Below are 14462 nucleotides of genomic sequence, written 5' to 3' on the forward strand. Positions count from 1 at the left end.
AGTTTTATTATGTGTTATGAGCCAGATTTCCTTTATAGTTAGACCTGCATTATATTAGCCTAGCTTACGAAGCATGCTGTTTTATCTGAAAGTATAAACATAAATGTGTTATTTTACTACACACTATTGGTTAACGCACACACACATGTTGGTGCAGCTATCCTTATGAGGACTGTCCATAGTACGAACTATAGATTATATCCCCTAAACCTAACCCTCACAAAAAAACGTGTTTTTTAAGCGATTTGAATTATGGGGACACTAGATATGTCCTCATAAACCACATTTATAGCAAAATACCCTTGTAATTACCGTTTGTTACTTAAAACAAAGTCCTCGTAAACCACTCAAACTCACACACACACACACACAAAACAAACAAACAATAACATCTCTCTGGCCAATGAAGTCCCCAGAGTAAAGCCCCAGCTCAGCTAAACTCAGCCACACAATAAAATCCGGCGTGGGCAGCCCGTCAGCAAGTTTGGCCTCTTGTAGCGCTAATGGACACCGTAGTCACTATCACGCGACCGCGTGTGCCAACATAGCTCAGAACGACGGGAGTAAAACTACATTTCCCAGCATTCACCGCCACGACCGCTTGTTTATCCAATGGACATTCGATGCGCTCCCCAAGTAACCAATCGGAAAGTAATCTCATAATTCTAACGGTTAAATACCATGAAAATCCCTTTTATCAGCGCTATTTACTTATTTAATTTTCCACACCCGGATACACGATAGCAATGTTGTGATTTTGCCGCAGTACACGTGCTTCATATCGTGAAGTTTTGAGAAGGTAAGATGATGCGCGTGATCCTCTTTTTTAAACATTGATCATTTATTAATAAGCTCCCTCTTTGAAGGTAAAGTTGTATCAGTTTTTACAAAAGGAAAATCAAAGTAAAATTGTGATTATTATGTGCTATTCTAAACCGTGAATTCTAGATTCAGTTTGATGTCTGATTACATGTTTTAAACTGACAGTAGAGAAGACATGCTGTCAGGTGTTCGGGTGTGTGTCCGCTCGCTGTGTAAAGGTTGGCCGGTCCGTGGCATGAGCTTGTCGCCGCGTCAGATCAACCGATGGCCGAGCGATGATGAGTCCTCCGAGCCCCCTACGGACAGTCCTCGCGTCCTCATCACAGGTGCTGTTTGTTTTCCAACTGTCTAAATAACGTATAGCAAACCTAAGCTCAAACTCTATTGTTTGGTGGAAATAGTCATCAGTTCCATCACGTCTTCTGTGCTTGTTTTCAGTGGCTCTTACAGTAAGAGACAATTCTATTGATTTCCACGACAATAGGTTGGGAGTAAACAGTGTTAAAAGCGCTCCGCGTGCGCACAATGGAGCGCGTGGTTGTTTTGTGTCTGTGCAGTAGCGTGTAAAGAGTGAGTAAATGGATTTTCAGTCGAAGTGAAGCTGAAAAATGTCTGGACAATAACAATCACGGAATCTATTTAAAGGTTACTTGCGCCTGTTTATGAAACTGTCTCTGCTATTTGTCCGCGTTTCACTCTTGAATAAACAGTTATGCTTCATTGTGCATTGATTTAAAGTGCATAATAACTAGACTATAGAACATCTGGGTTCTGAGCGTCAACCAAATTCTTTATAATAGCCTCAGTACCTACTTTTTTACTTAAATATCAGTTACTGCAATCTGAACTGTTGTTTTGGTTGATTACACATGGTTGATGTTTCTCATGTACAGTGTGGTATCATGTTATATGTCATTGTGCATTCTCTTCTGACCTCCAGCATAAGGTTGTGTAATAAAAATAAAATAGATATTCTAGTAATATTTTCCATTCATACTTATGTAGATAGAACACTTTTATTTGGCTTTCTTGGAAGTCCTATGTGGCATTGATTGGTGGGTGCAGTTTCAGTTTTAGGATGTTTGTTTCTTTAATATGTTTTGGCTCCTTTCATTGTTAAAAGTGTTTTCTTCTGTTTAAAGGTGGTCTGGGACAGCTTGGAGTTGGACTGGCTCAAATGCTGAGGTTAGTGAGCAGCTCTGAAAGATTCAGCGCTTCTGCTGCTGTGTGGGGAAATTCTTTGAAAAAAGTGCCAGTTGTGTGAACAGACTGTCAATATAACTTTGCATAGTTTGGATGTGTGCTTTGCTTTGCATAAATACTGAATCTGCTTTGTAAATGTAACACAATTTAAATGTAAATATTTTTTATTTTTTTTACGGTAAATTTGAGCAGAAACAATCTGCCATTTACATGAATTCCCCGGAATTTCATTTTTCATTACATTATTGATGTGTGTGTGTGTATATATATATAAATGTAACCAGTCCTGCTCAACCCGCTCCGAGTGGGATTCGAACTGGAGTCATCTGCCATGGGAGGTGAGCACGCCAAACGAGGAGGCTAAAGTCTACAGCCTCTAGCGTCAGTCGCTAGTGCGCCTCTTGAGGCCAGGGGAGTGAGGTTTACACATACCACACAGCTATCATGTACCAGCTGGCTCCTGTTACACTCACCCCCCTAAAACTCACTCCCATCTGGGTCAATGGCACCACTGTAACCAGTCCTGCTTGACCCGCTTTGTGCAAGATTTGAACCAGTATCAGCAGGCATGGGAGGCGGGTGTGCTAACAAGGAGGCTAAAGTCTACAGCCTCTAGCGTCAGTCTCTAGTGCGCCTCTTGAGGCCAGGGGAGTGAGGTTTACACATACCGCACAGCTATCACGTACCAGCTGGCTCCCGTTATATATATATATATATATATATATATATATACAGGGTTGGGGAGTAACAAAATACATGTAATGGGATTACGTATTTAAAATACAAAATATAAGTAACTGTATTCCACTAGAGTTTCAATTTAAATCATTGGTAATTAGAATACAGTTACATTCAAAAAGTTTTTTGATTACTGAAGAGATTACTTTGCATTTTATTGTCATTTGTTTCATTTAATATTTAGTCCTTTCAGATGGAAAACATTTATACATATAAATGATGTGATCCAAACTGCATTTGAACAGCAGTGAAACACTTTCTTATGATGTGTTACATTCATACGAGCAGACAGAGAAGTAAGTTTGAAGTAAGTTTTGAGCAAAAGAAATATAAATAAACCTTGTGTAAATTGTCAGCTTTACTCTAAGCTAAAATGCTATTTCTAGCCATTTTACATGCACGTTACCAGGCACAATCATATTTTTTTATCAAAAAAATTCACGTTGGATCATAATTTCTTTTTTTCTAGTAAGACATTTGATATTAGGGCAAAACCGTATTCTTGATAATAACTTTTGTATTGTTTTCCTATAAAAATATCTAAAAATCCTTAAAACAAGATCAATTTGTTTTATCTTATTTTAGAAACAACACTACATAAGATATTTAGGTTTTTCAGAGAATGTCTTTTTAACATGTGTATTTTGTCTTACTGTACTGGCAGAGTTTTTATAGTCAAAACAAGTGAAAAAATCTACCAGTGCTGAAGAAGTAATCCAAAATATTTATAATACGTTACTGACCTTGAGTAATCTAACGGAATACGTTACAAATTACAAATACATACAGCATGTATTCTGTAATCTGTAGTGGAATACATTTCAAAAGTAACCCTCCCAACACTGTGTGTGTGTGTGTGTGTGTCTATATATATATATATATATATATATATATATATATATATATATATATATAAAGGTTCATTTTATATTATAACGGGTTTCACAGGATGGGCAAGGAGGAGGCGGGAACCAGCAGAACATTCAACATAATTTCAATGACATAACTGAACTTAATCAAACATAAACACACAGACGCACACACATAGTGTACGCATGTGTCTCTCTCTCTCTCGAACTGGCTCCTCCGGCTCGCCTTTATCCCCCTCCCGGCTGATTAGGACAATTCAGCGCCGGGTGTGCGTCCTCACAGCCCTCCACCGCCCGATTCAGGCTGGGGAAACCACCGGTGTTGCCCTTCCATCCGTCCTTCTGCCGGCAGGTCTTCCCCACCTCTCTGGAGCCCTGGGAGAGGTGAGAGGAGGGAGAGGGGAGAGGGAAACAGTGAGGAGGAGAGACAGAAAGAGAGAGAGAGAGAGGAGAGATAGAGAAAAACTCGCTCGCCGGTCCCCAGACACGCCGTCGCCTGGTCCTCAGCCACTCCTCCGCCCTCTGATGGATGACAGCCACTCCTCCCCTGGCGGATGGCAGCTAGTCCTCTGACTCCTGGCGAATGGTAACGGCTCCTCCCCTTCCTGGTGGTCAGCCTCGGCTCCTCCGCTTCCTGGTGGACGGCAGCAGCGAGGACTCAATGACAGCACCTCCCTCCTCCTTCCCGGGTTTCGGCACCAATGTATCGGGGTTCACAGGACAGGCAAGGAGGAGGCGGGAACCGGTAGAACAGTCAAACATAATGACATAACTGAACTTAAACAAACATAAACACACAGACACACACACAGCGTCCACGTGTGTGTCTCTCTCTCTCTCTCTCTAACTGGTGCCTCCGGCTCGTCTTTATCCCCCTCCCAGCTGATGAGGACAATTCAGCACCGGGCGTGCGGCCTCATGGCCCGGACATGCCCTCCTCCTTGTCACATATATACAGTATATATATATATAGGGCATATATATATAGGGCATACTGTTTATACATGGCCATGTATAAACAGTATGTATATATATATATATATATATATATATATATATATATATATATATATATATATATATATATATATATATACTGTATTCACTGGCAGCCAAAAGTTTGGAATAATGTGCAGATTTTGCTCTTATTGAAAGGAATTGGTATTTTATTTTAGTGACATTCAACTGATCACGATGTATAGTCAGGACATTAATAACATGAAAAATTACTATTACAATTTGAAAAACATTTTCAGAACTTCTTAAACTACTTCAAAGAGTTCTCATGAAAAAATCCTCCACGTGCAGCAATGACAGCTTTGCAGATTCTTGGCACTTAAGCTGTCAGTTTGTCCAAATATTCATATGACATTTCACCCCACGCTTCCTGTAGCACTTGCCATAGATATGGATGTCTTGTGGGGCACTTCTCACGCACCTTACAGTCTAGTTGATTCCACAAAAGCTCAATGGGGTTAAGATCCATAACACTCTTTTCCAATTATCTGTTGTCCAATGTCTGTGTTTCTTTGCTCACTCTAACCTTTTCTTTTTGTTTTTCTGTTTCAAAAGTGGCTTTTTCTTTGCAATTCTTCCCATAAGGCCTGCACCCCGAGTCTTCTCTTTACTGTTGTACATGAAACTGGTGTTGAGCGGGTAGAATTCAATGAAGCTGTCAGCTGAGGACATGTGAGGCGTCTATTTCTCAAACTAGAGACTCTGATGTACTTATCCTCTTGTTTAGTTGTACATCTGGGCCTACCACATCTCTTTCTGTCCTTGTTAGAGCCAGTTGTCTTTTGTCTTTGAAGACTGTAGTGTACACCTTTGTATGAAATCTTCAAGTATGGTATAGCCTTCATTCCACAAAACAATGATTACTGATGAGTTTCTAGAGAAAGCTGTTTCTTTTTTGCCATTTTTGACCTAATGTCAGTCTATTGCATACTGTGGCAACTCAAAAACAAACGCAAGGACAGTGTTAAGCTTCATTTAACGAACCAAATAGCTTTCAAATGTGTTTGATATAATGGCAAGTGATTGGATACTGGAAATGGGGCCTGTTAAGATTTTATCTTTATTCAAAAATGACTTTTTCCAAATAGTGATGGTGCTGTTTTTTTACATCAGTATTGTCCTGACTATATTTTGTGATCAGTTGAATGGCACTTTGGTGAATTAAAGTACCAATTTCCTTCCAAAACAGCAAAATCTGTACATTATTCCAAACTTTTGTCCACCGGTGTATATAACACATTAACATTTTTTCAGGAATTGCTTGCTATTTCTCATACTGAACTCCTTTTACATTAGGCAGCAATATGGCAAGGAAAACATCATCCTGTCGGACATTAGGAGGCCTCCTGCTGAGGTATATGAGATGGGTATGTTGACTTTCAGATATAAGACTCTGATATGGGCAGGAGGTTATATCAGATGGAACATATGTAGAGCCACATGGACAGTCAGGTGCTGTAACTGTCTATTAAAGTTTACATTTAGAGTTCTAGTTCATTTATTGGAGTTCATGTGGTTCTCCAATTTCAGTTTTCCAAGAACACTGCGAAAAGTAGCCTGTCACTAAAGCTCTCATTTAACATCCAACGTCTGACGAGATTCTCCTCACAGGTCCGTTTGTGTATGCTGACGTGCTGGACTATAAAAACCTGAGGGAGCTTGTTGTAAATAACAGAATCACCTGGCTGGTGCATTACAGTGCATTGCTGAGTGCAATCGGGGAAGCTAATGTAGCTCTCGCGCGCACCATTAACATCACAGGTGGGAACACTCAGTAGTCACATATGCTTTAAGCATTTATGTGACATGACTAAAGTAATTTACAACTTAAGGTGTCCACTATCCCTGACGTCCACATTCTCTCCTTCTCCTGTTGCTCCTGTTCTGATCCCCCCCCCCCCCACCCCTTTTTTTCTTTAGGTCTGCATAATGTGTTAGATCTGGCGCTGGAGAACTGCTTGCGACTGTTTGTGCCCAGTACCATTGGAGCATTCGGCCCTTCGTCTCCCCGTGACCCGGCTCCTGATCTCTGTATACAAAGACCTCGCACCATATATGGAGTTTCCAAAGTCCATGCAGAGCTGATGGGGGAAGTAAAGATTTATGTTTTTGCTACTTATGTTTTATTTGTCTGGGAAAATAACTGAAGTGTGTTCCAGATATCAGCAGCTTGTGTAAAGCCTGTGTTAAAGATAATTTTAGCAGGAGTCAAAGGGATAGCTCACCCCAAAATACTTTCACCATTTATGCACCCTCATGCCATCCCTGATGTGTATGACTTTCTTTCTTCTGCAGAACACAAACAAAGATTTTTAGAAAAATATCTCAGCTCAGTTTGTCCATTCAATGCAAGTGAATGGTGGCCAGAACTTTGAAGCTCCAAAAAGGACATAAAGGCAGCATAAAAGTAATCCATACAACTCCAGTGGTTAAATCCATGTCTTCTGAAGTGATATGATATAAAGAAGTCCTTTTTACTATAAATTCTCCTCCCTGCCCAGTAGGTGGTGATATGCTCAAAGAATGTGAATCACCAAACACAAGAGAAGAATGTGAAAGTGGATATTTATATTATAAAAAGGACTTAAATATTGATCTGTTTCTCACCCACACCTATCATATCGCTTCAGAAGACATGGATTTAACCAATGGAGTTGTATGGATTACTTTTATACTGCCTTTATATGATTTTTGGACCTTAAAAGTTCTGGCCACCATTCACTTGCACTGTATTGACCAATAGAGCTGAGATATTCTTCTAAAAATCTTCGTTTGTGTTGAGCAGAAGAAAGAAAGTCATGCACATCTGGGATGGCATGAGAGTGAGTAAATTATGAGATAATTTTTGCTTTTGGGTGAACTACCCCTTTAAGATCACTCCACTAAGCCTTAATTAGCTTGATGTGAACTCTTTATTACATACAGTAGGACTCAAACTGTTCAGTGGCCCCAAAAATATATGGACACTAAAGTCTCACTTAAAGATGTATGAATGTCTTCACCTTATATGAAACAAATCAAACCAGCACAAGTACACTTTTCAAGAAAATTAAATTTGTTTAAAAATATGTTTGTTAGGTTTTTATTACTCAGATGCACATATAAATGTCTAAACCTGCTGGGCATTACTGCCTGCCGCACCTCTGCCGGTGCCTTCAGTTGTCCAGCTATGGGATCATCAGCTGGGAGCCACCTATCAGTGATGTTTTGCCCCATTAATCCCAGAACATCTCCTGGTAGCGGGGCAGCAGTCAGGGACGTCTCCCTGCCACCCCCTGCAGCTGGACACCGGATCCTCTCGATTGCCTCTCTTTCTTGCTCTCCCATAAAGACATTCCTCCTTTCCCATCAAGATATACCTTACAACCAGGGTTCTATACATCCCTCCCCATGAGCAGACCTACCCTACTTCCAAGGCCTCTTCTCTGTTAGATAAAACACAAGCTAACAAACTCTGCCTACCACCCGTCCAGTGCCTGTCCTTAAACCAATCCACCACATAAAACAATAGATATATAGTTCAAAATTGAGGCAAAAGTGTTTAGACATTTTCTGTTTGTGAAACGTAGTGGAAATGTCTATTGTTAATGTGCTGAACTACACCAGTGGTTACTCTGTCAGAACACCTGTGTGAACTTGACTGCACTTTGTGCATCTACAAAAAAAAACTTTAGGACCAGTTGGTCAAAGGTAATTGCAAAAATGAATGTAAAAGTGAAGTTAGATTTGAGAAAAGTCACAGCATTAGTTGTTTGCAGATGCCACTTGCTATTTTTTTATTTAACAAGTGCCTCAAAATTCATGTGTCCAAAAGTGTCCAAATACTTTTTGGGGCCTCTGTATGTGTGTTAATATAACAAAACAATCAATATTATAATTCTAATGGTGATGTGTAATTATGATATGCCAACATCCTAACTGTGTTCTTATTGGATCAGTATCTCCACCATAAATACGGTCTGGATTTCCGATGCCTGCGGTATCCTGGAGTCGTCTCTGCCAACACCAAGCCAGGGGGAGGCACTACTGGTAACCAGCCACCATCCACTTCCTCAATTACAGACACAAAGTCACCTTCAGTAGGACATACAGTAAACACACACTTCTCCATTCCCCCACTCATTCTTACCTTTGTGATGTATTTGCTCCCAAACCCAGAAAAAAAACACAAAAAAAAACAACAACAAAAAAACGCATTAAATCTAACCTATCTAATCACAAACGTCCTCTCTCCGCTCAGACTATGCTGTCCAGATATTTCATGATGCCCTCAGCACAGGCCACCATGAATGTTACTTGCGTGCCAACACTCTGCTTCCCATGATGCACATCTCTGACTGTCACAGAGCCACTGTAGAGTTCATGCAGGCCCCTGAAAGCCGACTGTCCCTACGTACTTATAACATCGCAGCCATGAGCTTCACACCTGAGGAAGTGGCAGAAGAGATCCGCAAACATCTGCCCCACCTGAGGGTCACCTACAATCCTGATACCATCCGGCAGGCAATCGGTAAGAATGGCATCAGTGACAGAATGAGATGAAAAAAAGCAAGTGAATGAGTTAATAAATGAATGAATTCATTAAAGCTGTGTCATTTCTGTGACACTAGCATCAGCAAACAGAGTGGCAAAAATAAACATTGTTTTCAAACAGATTTTCAATCTGCCATTGGTTGAACAAACAGATAGTCCTGATTCAAACTTACAGTCAGATCAATGTGTCAGCGTGCCACAGAGGCACAGTCTTTGCACTTTTCGGGGAAATCAGTCTATGAATGGTTTAATTATAGTTGTCATTGCATATTAAGCTGGGATGTGAGAAAGTATTTTAACATTGATAAGATAAGAGAATTTTCATTTTTGGATGAACTATCCCTTTAAAGGTGATGTTTACTTTCTCCTATCCCATATGACCAAGGGCAGGTGGTGGAAGTGTTTGTGCAGGTGTTGAAAACAGTCATTTTTTTCTATTCCGTTTTGTGCTGCTAGTGGAGCAAAAATTACACTCTACACATTTTGTCAGTAGTGTGAGACAAAATGCATTACTGAGTGGTTTGAAAATAGTTCACCAAAAAAAAAAAAAAAAAAAAAAAGAAGATTTTTCAGAATTAGTACAAATAATGTGTATCCAGACGTCTCATCACAACTTTTCATATCCAAACATACAACAATATTAACAGAATGATCCAAGTGTTATTTTCCTTTTATAGCGGACAGCTGGCCAGTGCGATTTGATGACTCTAATGCACGTCAGGATTGGGGCTGGAAGCCTTCATACGGTCTGTCAGAGATGGTCACAGACATGCTAGCCAATATCCATGAAAAGAGAACCAATGAAGGGCTACCTGTCAGCTAGCAGGTACTCTGAGGGGCTGAAACAAGGATCACCAGCATTTTGGATCCCCTTTCCAATCACTGGAGAGAGACTACATTTCCAAACTCTTTTTTTTTATTTTTTTTATTTCAGTCCAGGACTCTCCATGAGTTAGAGAGCTGCTAATGCTGAAAGTCCTCCACAAACTTATTCTTGTGAAGAAAACATGTACACCAACAGTAAAACTCATATATGCTCAAACTGTCAGGTTTTCTTACTGCTCAGGAGACTCAATGACTTTGTTCACACAGTCTAAATAGTCATATAGTTCACTTTATGAGGAATGTTTGTGAAAATAAGTGTACTCAGACATAGCTCCATACAATGTTGCATACTTTTTATGATGTTACATACGAATCGATGCCCAAATGACAGAAAATAATGCTTGAAATCAGATCTGACTGTTCAGGAGACACGTTTGAGAAAATCAGATTTTAATCAGATTTCAAACCACATTGATGTGGTTTGTAAACATCAGATTTCATGTGTTTTTTTTCCCATTGAGACTACAAAAAATGGATTTAAGTCAGATATACCAAAAAATCTGATCTTTTATGTCCGTTTTCACTTTTTTCTGTGGTCTACACTTACATAGTTGTAAGTTGTAAAAGTTGGGAAAATATAGAACCCCCAATAACAACAAAATGTTTAAAATGAATTATTGAAAAGAATATTCATGATCAGTACACACATTATAGATACAAGGTGTTTAAGATTTATTTTAGAACAATTTTAGAGAAACCACAAACTATATTTAATAGTCCGATGCATCACTTAAACACTGCTTCCCTAATTCTAACCAAAGAACATTCTTTGTGGAAGGGGTGAAATCTGCTTTGTCCCCACAGTTAATTAATTAATGTAGCAAGGACCATTAGTCTCTTTTAAATTTTGCTCTAGACCACTCCATGCATTGTGTTTATTAGGAATTGAAGAGACTGTGTCATTGTGACCACAGACATGAGCAGAAAAGGTTTTAAACCGGTAACAGCTTTAGTATGAATCAAAAGGTGATAATGCCTTTCAGATGTCGGCTGGAAAGAGGGACATTTACAGTTGCTTGAGCCTGAGGTTTGGTAAAAACCCACGTTTCTCTGTATAGGCTTTATTCATTTAGAGGCCTCTGTATTTAGATGTGATGACAAGTCCTGGAATCACAATCTATAGTTTAGTGGTGTGAATTAAGTACTTAATCACTCAGCATTGCTGATGTATTACTAGAAACTGTGAGCCAAAGAGGCCTGTTAATTTAATGATATTTTAGTTAATTTATATTTTTACATTTTAATTTACTTAGAACTGGATAAAACACACAAAGCCGCTTTGCAATAGAGTATGCATAGAATAAATATTTTTTGCCTGAAAGTCCAAAAGTCTTAGTCTGCTTTCTCTACACTAGTGCAGACAATTGAAAAATGACTTTTAACAAAGATTCAATGAAGAATGACTCCCTAAACAGAGTGTAATTTCCAAACAAATGGATATTGTGTATAAGTGGTGAAACTGCCTTAATTTTCAGCATCATATAACCTCAACTGTTTCTAATTAATCTAATTCAGAACTGGTGGAAAATTGAAGTGCATGTTAAATAAATTGCTTTAATACAGCATAGACTTTGTGAATCTTTTCAGTGTTGTTTTAAAATGAATCATGGTTTTGTTTTGAAAACAAGTAAACAATGAAAATATGAAGAAAAAATAAATAAACAGGAAAAATGAGTAGGAGAAGGGAAGTAGAGGTAAGCAAGTTAGAACCAAGGACAAAGCACTAATATTCCAAAATTCTTGGCCCAGTTGCAAGAAACCCCTCAATATCATAATAATAATAATAATAATAATAATAATAATAATGAAAAATAAAATAAAAAATAAGTTAGAATTGTAAGGCTAAGGGTTTCCTTTTAAAGATTATTTGACCCAAAAATAAAAGATTTGTATGACATTCTTTCTTCTGCTGAACACAACTGAAGATTTTGAAAAGACTATCTCAGCTCCGTAGGTCCATACAATGCAAGTGAATGGGTACCAAAATTTGAAGCTTCAAAAAAGCACATAAAGGAAGTATAAAAGTAACCCATATGTCTCCATCGGCTAAATCCATGTCTCCAGAAGCGATATGATAGATGTGTGTGAGAAACAGGTCAATATTTAATTCCCTCCTTTTTTTTTACTATCAATCTCCACTTTTACTTTCACATCTGTTTTTGGCAATTAGCATACTTTGTGTATATCGCCACCTACTGGGCAGGGAGAATTTATAGTAAAAAAGGACTTAAATATTGATCTGTTTCTCACCCACACCTATCATATCGCTTCTGAAAATATGGATTTAACCACTGGAGTCGTATGGATTACTTTTATGCTGCCTTTATGTGCTTTTTGGACCTACAGAGCTGAGATATTCTTCTAAAAATCTTCATTTGTGTTCAGCAGAAGAAAGGAAGTCATACACATCTGGTATGGCATGACGGTGAGTAAATTATTTTAGAGAATTTCCATTTTAGGGTGAAATTTTCCTTTAACTTAAGGGGTTTCTTGCAACCAACTTCTGCTCCTTGACTGAATTAAAAAAATTTTTTAAGGCAAATAAAAGCAATAGGCTCAAATAGGCACAATGGTAAAATGATAGATATGTAGGTAGTAATAGCTTTACATTTTTACTTTGTCAGTTGTCACAGATTGAAAGTGATCTGTTAATTTCCTAATTGCATCAGTGAACCAAACATACGGGCAAAAACAACAGTAGTAAACAACAACATTATGCAGTAAAACATTATATAAAACACTACACTACTAGCAAAACTGCTCAAATTCACAAAGGCAGTTCCGGAAAGGACACCTGTGATAAACCTATTACAATTTCTGAATTGACGGATGCAATTAACCATCTGAAAAATTCCAAATCACCAAGTACTGATGGTTTGACATCAGAATTCTATAAGTAATTTTCCAAACAATTGGCTCCTTTTCTTGTAGAGGTATTTGTTGAAAGCATTGAGAGGCAGTTTCTTCCACCCACTCTAACACAAGGTTTAATTACATTGCTTCCCTAATAAAAAAAGACAAACTGTATATTGATAATTGGCGCCTTATCTGTTTATTAAACAATGATTATAAATTGCTGGCCCTAATTTTAGCTAGAAGATTGAAAACGGTTTTAGATCCTGTAATTGATGAATCACAATCGGGATTTATGAAAAATCGGCATATAACAAATAATATAAGATTAGTTTTGGATGTCCTGGACTATTCAGAATTGATTAGTGATAATGGGTTTATACTATTTTTAGATTTTTATAAAGCATTCGACTCAGTAGAGCATCAGTTCATCTTTGACACGCTTAAGAAATTTGATTTTGGTATTTTTTTTCTTCAGCAATTAAAACCCTCTATAAAAATGGCAACTATTCTATTAAGTTACTAAATGGCACTTCCACTTGATTTGATATTACTAGAGGAATTAGGCAGGAGTGTCCTGTCTCTCCATACCTCTTTCTATTAGTGAGTCAGCTTCTTTCTTCTCATATTAAATCAAGTCCAATGAAAGGTATCACTATCGTTGATAGAGAGATAAAAATAACCCAGTTAGCCGATGACACTAAACTCTTCATTCAAAACGAAAACCAGATTTATATGGCTACTGAATTAATCGGCGAATTTTCAAAGGCATCTGGTATATACTTAAATTTGGCTAAATGTGAGCTTATGGCCATCAAGGAATGTTCTGAAGCATCTTGTTATGGTATTCCCTTAAAAAATGAGGTTCAGTATTTGGGAATAGTCATTACTAAAGATCAGCACAGAAGGTGTTTACTAAATTTCAATCCTACTGTTGAAAAAACTAAAAGGAAATTAAATCAATGGCTTATGAGGGATCTTTCTTCAAGAGGCAGAGTTTTAATTACAAAGGCTGAGGGTATTTCTAGACTGACCTATGCAGCAGTGGCCTTGCATCTTAATAAAAAATTATGTAAAGAGATTAATAAAATACTGTTTGACTTTATATGGAAAAACAAAATACACTACATAAAGAAAACAATTATAATGAATTCATATGAAAATAGTGTCCTAAATGTTTTGGATTTTGAAATGTTAAATAATACATTTAAAGTTAATTGGCTTAGTCAGATTGTTAGAAATCCTTACTCCATTTGGAACTTTATCCCCTCCCATATACTTTCTAATCTTGGTAATACACATTTTTTTCTAAATTGTAATTATAATATTGATAACATACCAGTAAAACTATCTGAATTTCATTGCCAGGCCATTTTATCATGGACCTTGATTTTCAAGCATAACTTTTCACCACATAAGTATTATATAAGAACAATAAGGATATATTATATAAACGCAAGTCGTTGTTTCTGAAACATTGGTTTGATAATGGCATCATATTGGTGGATCAGTTATTTAATTTAAATGGTTTTCTTTTCACTT

At 37.9% G+C, this 14462-nt stretch overlaps 2 protein-coding genes across 3 annotated transcripts in view; one reads left to right on the top strand and one right to left on the bottom strand.

The window, feature by feature from the left end:
- Positions 1-600: 600 nt before the first annotated feature.
- Positions 601-11624, top strand: LOC127411585 (L-threonine 3-dehydrogenase, mitochondrial-like). Of its 2 annotated transcripts, none has more exons than XM_051647280.1 (9): positions 601-799; positions 988-1148; positions 1965-2007; positions 5946-6016; positions 6261-6410; positions 6570-6742; positions 8588-8678; positions 8890-9159; positions 9860-11624. In XM_051647280.1, the coding sequence occupies exons 2-9, from the start codon at positions 998-1000 to the stop codon at positions 10003-10005; spliced, it is 1095 nt and encodes a 364-aa protein (XP_051503240.1). In that variant the 5' UTR covers positions 601-799; positions 988-997; the 3' UTR covers positions 10006-11624. The 2 variants fall into 2 exon arrangements, with proteins under 2 accessions (XP_051503240.1, XP_051503241.1); XM_051647281.1 differs by having other exon boundaries at positions 991-1148.
- LOC127411583 (reticulon-4-interacting protein 1 homolog, mitochondrial-like) overlaps positions 3433-14462 on the bottom strand; it is a 180361-nt gene continuing 169331 nt past the window's right edge. The window contains exon 9 of the transcript XR_007892310.1: positions 3433-3506. The gene's annotated coding sequence lies outside the window, so the exon portion shown is untranslated. The remainder of the gene's footprint in view (positions 3507-14462) is intronic.

The sequence above is a fragment of the Myxocyprinus asiaticus genome, chromosome 20 (genome assembly GCF_019703515.2).
Source record: "Myxocyprinus asiaticus isolate MX2 ecotype Aquarium Trade chromosome 20, UBuf_Myxa_2, whole genome shotgun sequence".
Classification (NCBI taxonomy): domain Eukaryota; kingdom Metazoa; phylum Chordata; class Actinopteri; order Cypriniformes; family Catostomidae; genus Myxocyprinus; species Myxocyprinus asiaticus.